The 11965-nt window shown below is 17.5% G+C and overlaps 2 protein-coding genes across 2 annotated transcripts, besides 2 other annotated features; one reads left to right on the top strand and one right to left on the bottom strand. All coding sequences in view use genetic code 6, as the record gives it.

The window, feature by feature from the left end:
• Window positions 1–1198: 1198 nt before the first annotated feature.
• Window positions 1199–1240: a microsatellite.
• A 204-nt stretch (window positions 1241–1444) lies between these two features.
• On the top strand, window positions 1445–2632 carry IMG5_172400 (hypothetical protein; the record flags this gene model as incomplete). Its single annotated transcript, XM_004029756.1, has 3 exons — window positions 1445–1731; window positions 1796–2204; window positions 2310–2632. The coding sequence occupies exons 2-3, from the start codon at window positions 1805–1807 to the stop codon at window positions 2630–2632; spliced, it is 723 nt and encodes a 240-aa protein (XP_004029804.1). The 5' UTR covers window positions 1445–1731; window positions 1796–1804.
• Window positions 2633–2753: 121 nt separating this feature from the next.
• Window positions 2754–5533, bottom strand: IMG5_172390 (hypothetical protein; the record flags this gene model as incomplete). Its single annotated transcript, XM_004029755.1, has 3 exons — window positions 2754–3608; window positions 3646–4776; window positions 4817–5533. 3 exons carry the CDS (start codon window positions 5531–5533, stop codon window positions 2754–2756), a joined length of 2703 nt encoding a protein of 900 aa, XP_004029803.1.
• A 1175-nt stretch (window positions 5534–6708) lies between these two features.
• Window positions 6709–6741: a microsatellite.
• Between the last annotated feature and the right edge of the window lie 5224 nt (window positions 6742–11965).

Genomic DNA, 11965 nt, shown 5'->3' with positions numbered 1-11965 from the left:
TTATAATAAAGATCGTAAAAAAATAATATTTTAATTTATTAAACATACATTTAGAATGTAATTAATTAATCATTAAAAATCATTAAATTTTTAATTAAGTTTGTAAGAAATCTAAGGAAGAAAAAAATCTTAATATTTATTTTTAAAAAAAAATAGAAAGTTAAAAAAATAAAAAATATTTAATGAATAATAATTTTAAAATAAAAGGATGTAAAAATAATAAATAAATTAAATTATAAAATATAATAGAATGTATATAAAAAATCTATTGTAATATTAATATTTAATTTAGAAAGTATTTCTTATTATGATAAATAAATTATTAAATATTTTATTCTATTTAGTGGGTAAATAAAAAGTTTTAATAAATATATATATTAAATTTAGAATGTAAATATACGCACTTTTTAAACATAAAATAAAAATAGCATGTTAAAACTTATAAAATAAAAATAGTAATTTTTTTATTAAAAGGAAGTATAAAATAAAGGTTTTATTAATACAAATATTTTATAAAGATAGTAAAAATTAATTGCTTTTAAAATTAATATTTCTAATAAAAAGAAAGTATTCATTATATTTAAATAATAATATATAATTTATATAAGGGAGTAAAACAAATAAAAATTCGTTAAAATAATTTTGATTATATTAGCATGTACTAGAAAAATTATAAATATTGATTTATATTTAAATTTTCATAAAAAAACTAATAAGATTGTAAGAAAAAAAATCTAAATTTTATTTAAATGTTTAAAAAAAAAGAAAGTAAAAAATTTTAAAAAATAAAATCATAAAAAAAATAAAGCCAGAAGTATTTAAATATAATATTTTTAAGTAAAAAATTTTAAAAATATTTTTTTTTTAAATAGATTTTAGATATATTATAGGAATTTATAAAAATAAAATAAGAAATAGAAAATTTAAAATGAAAACATAATATAAAATACAATTAATTATTTTATAATTTTTAGTTTAAAATAAAATATTATTTCTTTATAATAAATATAAATATTCTGATTTTATTTTTATAGAATATATTTAATAATTTTCATATTATCTTTATATAAATATATATATTTTTTAAAGATATTATAATCAAATATTTTAGATTTTATAATAAATTTTAATAAAAAATATATAGATATTAATTAAATCTATAAATAAATTCTAAAAATAACTATATGCATATCGCATAAATTATTTTTTAATAATATAATTTTTTTATTAAAATAAAATTATCAATATTTTTAATATAATACAATATTATATAATTTTATTTTACAATAAAAAATATAAGAATTATTATTTAACTTTGATGTAATCTTTAAATTTCTCATCTGATAATATAAATGACATAAAAATCTAAAATAAGTGCTAATTAGATTTTGGAATATAATCATTTAATTAATTTTATTAAATAAAATAAGAAATACAAAAGTTCTAGACATTTAATGAATAAAATACCTAAAACAATTTAAAAAATACTAATAAAGACGAATATACAGAATTTTCAGAATACCGAGCTAATACATTTAATCCCAAAGAAGAAAACAGCAAGAAATAAAAAAAGATAATTAAAAAGATTATGTTTGTGGATGTGGAAAATCTTATTATTCTTATCCTGCACTTTATACACATGTTAAAACAAAGCATAATGGAATAAATTAAGAGGGAACATAAAGTAGTACTAATAATAGTAATAGAAGAGGGAGGCCTAGAAGAAATAATGTATTATTCTATATTAAAAAATATATAAATAAGATAATATAATTATTTAACTAATTCAAAAAAGGATTAATTAATGTTGATGAATTTAAATAAAAATAAAGATAAAAAAGAATGCAAATCTGATGGAATTGTAAAAACATATTTATAAATGGTGGAGAAATAAGATATTTAATTATTACTTATTTATTAAGAAGGATAAGGAAAAAGTGATTATAAATAAGGTTTTTTAATAAAAAATAAAAATTCTAATAATGGGTTACTTCAAATTATGAATTAAATAATGTAGAATGATTTTAAAGAAGAAATTAATTCGGAGTCAAAAGTCGATATTATTTTAGGAATTTATTTATTATGTTTATCTTAATATTTTAATGATAGATTTTATAGAATTGCATGTATTTTATTTTAAAATATTAGAAATTGCCTTAATAAATATGGATATAATATTATTGAAGAAGAAAAAAAAATATCAGGTGAGGATATTTAAATTGTTTTGAAAAAAAAGGAGGGCGCAAAAAAAATATAAATTAAATAAAAAAAAAAATAGTTATCCTAAAAATTGAATAATAAAAGAAAAGAAAGTATTAAAAGTGCAAATAATATAAATAATAATACTAATTTTAATAATAATTAATAGCTTTTATTTACTCAAATTGAATGTATTTAATATATTCCTTTAATTTTTGATTATTTTCTTTTGTATTTTTTGCCTGAAAACTAACCATTTTTTGATTAGAATTTCGCTATTTATTTAATTATGGATTTTTCGAATTGGCTTTATAAAAAGTAATTGACTAAACTTAAATCTATTATTTTCTAAACTCGGTTAAAATAAAAAAATGATTTAGAATTTTTTTCTATATAAGATTCTTCTTAAAAAATTTAATTTAAATAAAAATGAAAAAAATATGTTTTTGTCAAAATATAAAATAAGATTTTGTTTAAATAATTATATTTAAAAATACATATATTATATTTGATTTAGTTATTTTTAATGTGAATATTTTATTCTTTTCTTTTTTTCAAATTTTTATATTTGTTTTATTAATAAATAATTAAAAAGCTTTTTATTTCCTTTAGTTATTATCTATTGCTTCTAATAAAAATTTCTAAAAAGTTTCATTATCTTGATGTTAATTCTTCAGATTATAAAAAATATTTAGATTTTCATCAAAATTTTCACTATAAGGTTGTAAATTTTAAAAGAAAATTTTGAAAAACTCCTTATTTCTTTCCTCCCAAACACTATATAGATTTTCAGCCCATAGTTAGGCATACTTTTTAGGATCTTATAAGCCAATACGAAAACCTTTCATAGAAGCTTCAATAATTCTATTTGATTAATTATTATTTTTATCAAGGTAATAGAGCCATAATTTGTATTTTTCTTCAGAATTACAATTTATACTTATATAATATTACTAAAATATTGCAAATTAATCTGATTTGTCTTTTTCTTTTTATGTGTTAAAAATCTCTTCTTTTATTTCTGGACTAATTTTGCTATTTTCTATTAATGTTTGGACTATTTTCCATTACAATCTAAGTCCAAGTTCTTCGTTTTGCCATATTTTTCCTTTATACCAATCTATTATTTGGAATAATTTTTATTCACTCAACGCAAACGAAATAAGAGAATTTTTAACAGAAAGTTTCAAATTTTATTTTTCCACAGTAGTATTATATAACATAGTTTTGGAAATAAAATCGAATACTTAGTCACTTAAATATTCTCTATATTTATGAGGAGTAAATTAAAATATAGCTTCCTCTAATATTTCCAATTAATTTATAATCAAACTTTCTGCTTATTCATTATTTATATGTTTTATAAATAAATATAAATATTCTTCTGATGATAAAATACCATCTCTAACCTTTTTTTTATATATTTAAATAAAATATTTTTTTTACCATATTATGGAAAGCTTGCCATATTAAAGTTCTAGTTAACTCACATTAAATTAAAGAAAGATTTTCTTTGAAAAACTATAAAGAATTTTCATCAAAAATAATTTTGACAAAAGCTTCATCTTAATAATTCAATAAAACAGCTTTAACTTATTATCCATAATCTTTCAAAAATTCACATTTAATAATTGTATGAGGTTAGTTCTATATAAAGGCATCTACAACATAAATAACTTGGCATTAAGAATTAAAAAACGCAGCCTTTATTTTATGATTTCTTAATGTAGGATGCATTTCTAAAGTGCATTTTTACTCAACTATTAAATTTTAATTTTATAAATCAATAAGCCCTTATACTGAATTTAATCCGGCTTTACAAATCCATTCTACTTTCCATTTTTTTAATGAAAAAGATTAATTAAAATTATTTTTTAGAAAAGATTCTTCTAAGCAATTAATAAAGTCATCCAAAGTGCTATTTTTATACGCAAATTTTTAAAAATAACTCTTCATTGCTTCACTAAACGCTTTCTCTGAAACCAAAAAAAAAAGTTATTTTATTACTGCTGCTCCTTTTGCATATGTAATTCCATCAAAAACTGTCTCTGCCATATCTGTATTATTTAGATTATCACTAGAAATAGGATGAGTAGTTACCTATTAATCACATTTATATCCCCATGCCTTTCTTGTATTAAAAACAGTCCAAATATCACCCAAAAGATGTTCACTAGGAGAATTTTTTTAAATTAAATATAATGCATAATGTGAAATAAAATCTGCAAAAGATTCATTTAGCCACACATCGTTCCACCATTTCATAGTTACATAATTCCCAAACCAATGATGTGATAATTCATGTGAAACCGTCATTCCTAGACGAGTTTTTTTTGTAGAATCAACATCTTCTCTAAACAAAGAATTCTCGCTAATAGCTACTATGGATGCATTTTCCATTGCACCCCAAGTAAGTTCTGGGACAAATATTTAGTCGTATTTTGAAAAAACAAATTCAGTTTAGAATAAATCTTCAAATATTTGCATACTTTTGTTAGTTATTTCAAATATGAAGTCTGATAATTTCAATAGATATTTCATTAACGATTCTCTTACATAAATTTTCATTGGAATTTTCTATTTTATTTATATTTTTAATTTTTTTAAAAAATAGTACTTTGTAGGAATTTTAGCAAGTTATCTCTTTGTAAGGACCTGCCATTATTGCGAAAAGATACGAAGGCAAAAGTTTTGTTTTTTTGAAAATCTATACATAATATTCATATGGATTAATCTATATTTTTTAATTATCAAATAAATATGTGGGCTTTTTTCCTTCTTTTAAATATTCAGAAAATATTCTTTTTTGATTTCCTTCTTCATTTGAAATAATAACCCAATCTTAAGGATAAATAACTTTTAGTTTCATAACAGCCTTTAAGTCAGGTTAATCAAAACAAGGAAACACCCTTCTGCAATAAATAACGACAAAATTAGTGTAGATATATTATTAATTATAAGTATCTTTAAAAGAATGAAAACCAAAACCATCTTTGTCATAATTATTTTCGTAATGTATCTCAATTTTGTTTTAACCTTATTTTATGTTTGGAATGTTAATCTAATTCCCATCCCATTTTATTTCGTTTTAGAGCATATTGTTAATTGTTAGTTAATGAATTTTTTTACCACAGAAATCTAAAAATAAAGGGTTTTGGCAATCTGATATGGTTTGGTGAGAAAAAAATTTTATTTTTAAGTGAGCTTCATATTATTCGCCTTTGCATATCTTTATAAATAGATTATAAGATATACTGCCTTATTATATTAAGTTTGATCGATATTCTGCTTCTTTTTGGGTTAGACAGCGTATTTTTTTATTTTATATTTCCATGTTAGTAATTCTTAATATTTATTATATTTATATTAAATTTTATTTAATTTTAATTATATAACTCTTTATATTATTAATTAAAAATAATGCTTAATTATTAATATTGTTTGTTATATTAGGATAGTTTAATAAGATTAATTAAAAAATAATTTAACCAAATTTAAAAAATATAATTAAATTTTTATTAAAATACTAAAAACCCCATTTTTAAAAAATTATATTTTTATAATGAAAATGCATTTATAAATTATATTTTATAATATATAAAGGTTAATTATTCATGAAAAAATAATATAGATATACAGTTTTTTTTAATTATACTTCAAATTAATTTTTTCTAAAATAAAAAAATTAGTTTTCAATACAAATTGCACTATTATTAATATTTATTATTTTCAATTTATTTATTATCAATTTTTATCTGTTCGGAGAAATTTTTAATCCAACATATAGCTTGAAATACCGCACTTTGCAATACAATTAATTTATTGGAAATCAATGTTATGATTTTTGAAAATAATTTATAAATATCTTTATTTTGCTAATATCATATTTATAAATTCTTAAATTTCATAAATAATATTTATATTATTTAACTCGTATTTTATTTTTAATTTAAAAAATTATAAAAATAGTTCTGATATAAATTATTTAACTTTTAAATAATTATCTTTCTGTTATTTCATATACAATTAATATTTATTTGCTCCTTTTTATGTTTATATTTTGCCAATAATATCTGTATTTAATAGTATTATATATATCTTTTCCAGCTTTGTCTCTACTATACTGATTAATTAATTAGTTTATTCATGTAGATAATATGAAATTATAAATATTAAAGTGCATAAATATGCATGATTTTTCTTAAATAGAATTACCATTTAATAAAACTTTAAACAATAAATAACTTTTTAAAATTTATTAATATAAAAAAAATATTTCGAAAAACGAATTAATACTAATATTATTTCATTTATGTTATTTTAATTATTTATATGGTTAAAAATAGTAATTATATAAAAAAAAAATCATTTCTTTTAATCAACTTATAATTTAAAATTTAAAATATAAATGATATTTTTTTTATAAATAATTTTATTATAAATTAAATTTAAAGAAGTATATAGGATTAAAAATAATTCATGTTAATATTGTTTAAAAATATTTTTATGAATTTTTTTAAAAATAAATTTTATTTAATAATATGATTATATAAATAGTTAATTAACATTATTTTAAATTATTATTCTATTAAAATATACAATTGAATATTTATATTTTTATTTATTTTTTTAATACTATTTACAAATATAAAATTTAGAGAATCTTAATAAGATTCTTCCAAAATTTATATTTTTTTAAAGAACTTTTTTGATTATTTAAGAAGATATTTTAAAAATAAATTATTTCATTATTTAATTATTCAAAATATTAGAAATTATATAAAATAATAAAAATAGAAGTAAATCATTTTTTTCTCATTTTTGATTTTTGAGTAAAACAAAAATATTTTTACATTACATTAAGATTAATAAAATTATATTTTAAAATAATAATAATTTAATGTATAAAATTATATTAAATTTTTTAATAAAAACTATAAAATTAAATAAAATATACTATTAAATTAAAAATCGTTTAGGAAATGTCATCTGGTTATATTTTTTAACAATAATAAAATTCTACATTACGTTTTTATTTATAAAATACATCTTCTCAGGTAAAATTAAAAGAACAAGAAAAAGCTTAGCATTTATCTTAAGTATTCTATCAAAATACCTAAAATAATTAACATTTCAGCAAAAACTTTTAAAAAGTAATAAGAAGTGATTCCTTTTTAAAACCGAAAACAATATAATTTAAGGAAGTCGTAAATAGATAATATTAAAAATAAAGACAAAAAACCTTACCATAAATAAAGTAAAAGTAAAAAGATTAAAATATTAGTTTAGAAAAAAAAGATAATTCTTAAACAGATCTATATTTTAAAACCTATTATAAAGGATATAATATCAAAGTTTTTTAAAAGCCTTAAAATAATATAAAATAATTAATTTCAAATTAAAAAAATGATTTAAATTTTTTAAAAATTCTCCGTAAAAAAAAATAGATGAACCATAATAATTTAGGAAGCTTATTCATTCACAAAATAAAAGTTTCGCTGAAAGACCAAAAATTGAATAAAAAAGTTGTAATGAACTAATACAAATAAATATTAATAAATTATAATTTTTTAAATCTCAAACTATTTATCCAATATCAGGAGATTCTATAAAAAAATAAAACAAAATGTTTAAGAAAACATGTCTTGTATTTATAAAATATAATAATAATAAAATATTTTAATCTAAGAAATAGAAAAATATTTAACTTAAAATCCAAAAATTAAAAAATTTATTTAAAAAACAAGCTAAATGAATATAGAACAATTTGTTTTTTATATAATAAAATTTTATTAATATTGTTTAAATTGTGAATTTAATTAAAATAGTTCCTTCGAATTCTAACTACAAAAAATACCTATAGAAATAGCTTTTAAAATTAATAAAATCTATTAAAATTTTCTTTCATAAATTGAAAATCTTTCCCCTGATTTTAATCAAAAATTATTAACAAGAATTCATTAAAATATTTAAAAATTTTTAATTCCATTAACTCTTATTGATTAAATTGGAGGCTTTAATAATTTAAGGAAATTAATAAAAAAAATAATCAAAAGATTAAATCAATAAACTAATACTATAGCCTCAAAATTGCCTTAAATAGATGAAAAAGATCAAAATCTTTTAAATGAATATTTATTACCTACTTGTGCTGCTATATTGAATAATGATATAGATATAGTAGAAGCTAAAATAAAGATATTAAAAGAAAACGACATAAAATTTTCCTATTATGATTATTTTACAATAAAAAAAATCACTTGGGAAATTCTTACATAATTAGATTATTATGGAAAAATAAAATATTAGATTTTAAACAAAATCGAAAATTTACGTTTTTATATGTTTGATCATGTATTTTTATAAGAAAAATAAATTAAAAATATGGGATCTTAAATTTTGAAATAAAATTAATTATTACTAAGCTTTTTAAAAATAAAAAATTTAAATGAATGTGAAATCTTCATTTAAAATATAATAAATGCATTATACAAAGGAAAAAACTTTACTTATACAAAAAATATGAAAGAATTTAAAAATTATTACTTTTTTAATGCTTTACATTAATTTCTTCTTAGTTTTTTAAATGATAAATTAGAAAAATATGATTTTGAGGTAAGATTTATCAAATTTTAATTACAATTTATGTTTCCTTATTAATTTTAAAACGTTTTTTATTTAAATAAACCTGATAATTTTTTTGAAAATTTATATGGATTTCTTGAAAGGTTTGTTGATAAGTTTAATATAGGAAACGTTTTTATGGCTTCTAATGAATTAGATTTTTAATTCTTGTAAATAATTATTTAATGGATTTTTAATTAGAGTAATATTTATTGTGTATTTGATACTAAACCAGCTTTAATGCATTATGCTATTAATTAATTTAAAATCAATTTATGGTTTAAAGGAATATCCGCTTATTTTAATGAAAAAAATATTAATGCGGATGCATTTTCTCCTTTATTGTTTTAATATATTAATTATATTTTACTAATTTAAGAATGAATAAATTATTATTTTTTAATTTTTATTTAATTTATAAAAATAATGATAAATTTTAATATATTAAATTCAATAACTCAAAAATATATTTTTTTAGTATATTCTTAATATTTAATAAATATATTTACTACTTTTTTAATTAATACAAAAATAAACACAACATAAAGAAAAAATTAAAATAATTTTTTTTATATACAAATTAAAATATTTTTATTAATAATAATATCTATTATAGAAAAATAAAAATAATGAACTAAGAGTCAGAAACTTAAAATTCCTAAAATTAAGCATAATAATATATTAACTTATTTATAAATATTTTAGCTTTTCTAACTTTTTTTTTTATTGTGATATTGCCTATATTACACCGACTAAAAAAACCATAAAAAAAGTTGACTTAAAAGCAGCATGCCTATTAAAATATTTCTTAAAATATTCAAATAAGTGAAAAATAATAAGTAATATAAAGAGATTTTTAATTAAAGAAATCAGATACGATACAATAACATAATTAATAACTAAAGGATTTTTAAGGATAGAAACAATTAATTAATACATATCAATTTTTTTAAGATTTAAATTTCTAAAAATTACTTCCTAATATAGAAACATATGAAAACATTTTATAATTAACCTTTGAAATAAAAGATAATAAAAACTCAGTTTATGTTTTTGATTATTTCAAGAACAACTCAAGTGATTTAATTCCGAGCTAATAACTAATTTAATTATTTTTAAGATCAATATAATGTGCATTACCCTTATAAATAAGTAATGAAGAGGCTATCAAAAAAATAAATTTTATACGATAAATTATAGAAAAAAACTAAATAAAAATTAATGAAATTAATTATATTGCAATGATTGATATTTAATTAAGAACTTTAAATTTAGAAAATGCAGTTTAACTAATGGGCGATTTTGAAGAAGATTATAAAATTGATTCTAAAAGGAAAAATGAAATGTACTTATAAATCCTGAAAAATATTAAAGGATAGTAAATTAAAAACCCTGATGTTATAGAAAAATTATTTGACTATGCAAAAAATATATCATAAGTACTTTTTTTATAATAAAAAAATGTTAAAATTAATTTATAAACTAAAAAAAAGGAAGAAAAATTTCATTATAAAATGGATGAATAAATATTAAATAATTTAATTGACATGTCATTTATTTTTCCTGAATTAGCTTCCTTTGCACTCATAGCATACTCATTTTTTGAAAAATTCAATATTTAGCCTTCTTAAATTACTTATTGCATTTTAATAAAAGGATTTGGTTAATTAAAGAACTATTTGTAAGCTATAACTATATATTAACAAATGAGATTAAATAATATTCCTTTAAACGAAATATTGTTAGGATGTTTAGTTGATACATGTGTAAAATGTAACTAATTAACATAAGCCGAAAAAATAATAAACGAAAATCAAGAAAATATAAAGCCAAATACAATTATATATACAACTCTATTAAAAGGTTATACAAAATAAGAAAATATGTAAAAAGCACTTCATGTATTTAATATGATGCTTTAAAACAAAGAAACCTATCCAAATATAATTACTTACAATAGTTTATTAGAATGCGCTGTTAAATCTAATGAATAAAAAGAAATGGAACGTATTTTTTAATAAATAGAATAATATAATAATCTTAAACCTGATTTAATTACTTATTGTACATATATAAAAGGCCTTTTTAAATCTAATTAATTCAAAAAAGCTTTCTAAGTACTAGAATAAGTAAGAAGAGATGAAAAAAATAATTTAGATGAAATTTTCTATAATACACTTTTAGATTGCTTGCTTAAATTAAAAGTTTATGACTATGCATATAAAGTTTATGAAAATATGAAGGAAGATAAAGTAAAACCTTCAAATGTAAGCTTTTCTATAATAATTAGATTAAATAGTAATTACGGAAAAATCGATGAAGCATTAAATAATTTGGATTAATTGAAAAGTATGGGAATTAAACCTGGACTAATTGTATATACTTGCATAATTCAAGCTTGTATTAAGCATAAAAGAATTGGGTTAATTCTTCCTTTATATGAGGAAATGAAAAATAATAATGTAAAAGGAGATACAGTATTCTACAATACACTTATTAGTGGACTTATGTTTAATCATTTATTAGAAGAAGCTATTAAACTTACTATAGATAGTTTGAATAGAAAAATTATTCTGAATTAGGAAGTTTATCATAATTTATTGGGAAAAATTATATAGTTTTATGAAAATTTAAGAAAACGAAAAAATCAAAAAAATAATGTAGATGATAATAATAAATAAATGAGTGTTGAAGAAATTGAAAAAAGCGTTCTTAAAATTTGCTAATTACTCAAAAAATATTAAATTAATATTGATATAGATATCTATAAATAAGTTATCAATCTTATCTTTGTTAAAGATAGTGAAGAAAAAATATAATACCTTAACTTTGAAAAAATAGGAAGCTTAGGTAATTTATATAAGAGTAAGGGAATTTCATATTCGAATAATAACAGTTATTCGTCTTTTAATAGTTTAGATTAAAATAAAACTAAATCTTAGTTTTATAATAATAGTGCTAATAAGTTAAATGATAAGAACTATAAAAATTAAGTAATTAAAAGATCTAACTTTATGCCAATTTAGAAAAATTGAAATTTCTTTTAAAAATTAGTAAAGATAGATATCTTTTTATTTTTTAATTTTTAATTATAAAAAATAATTATGTAATTGTTTGAAATTTATTTCTTATTTTAGTATTT

This window comes from Ichthyophthirius multifiliis, assembly GCF_000220395.1.
Source record: "Ichthyophthirius multifiliis unplaced genomic scaffold scaff_1120509251268, whole genome shotgun sequence".
Lineage (NCBI taxonomy): Eukaryota > Ciliophora > Oligohymenophorea > Hymenostomatida > Ichthyophthirius > Ichthyophthirius multifiliis.
Note: the sequence above shows the minus strand (reverse complement) of the source record. Positions and strands in the feature narration are given on the sequence as shown.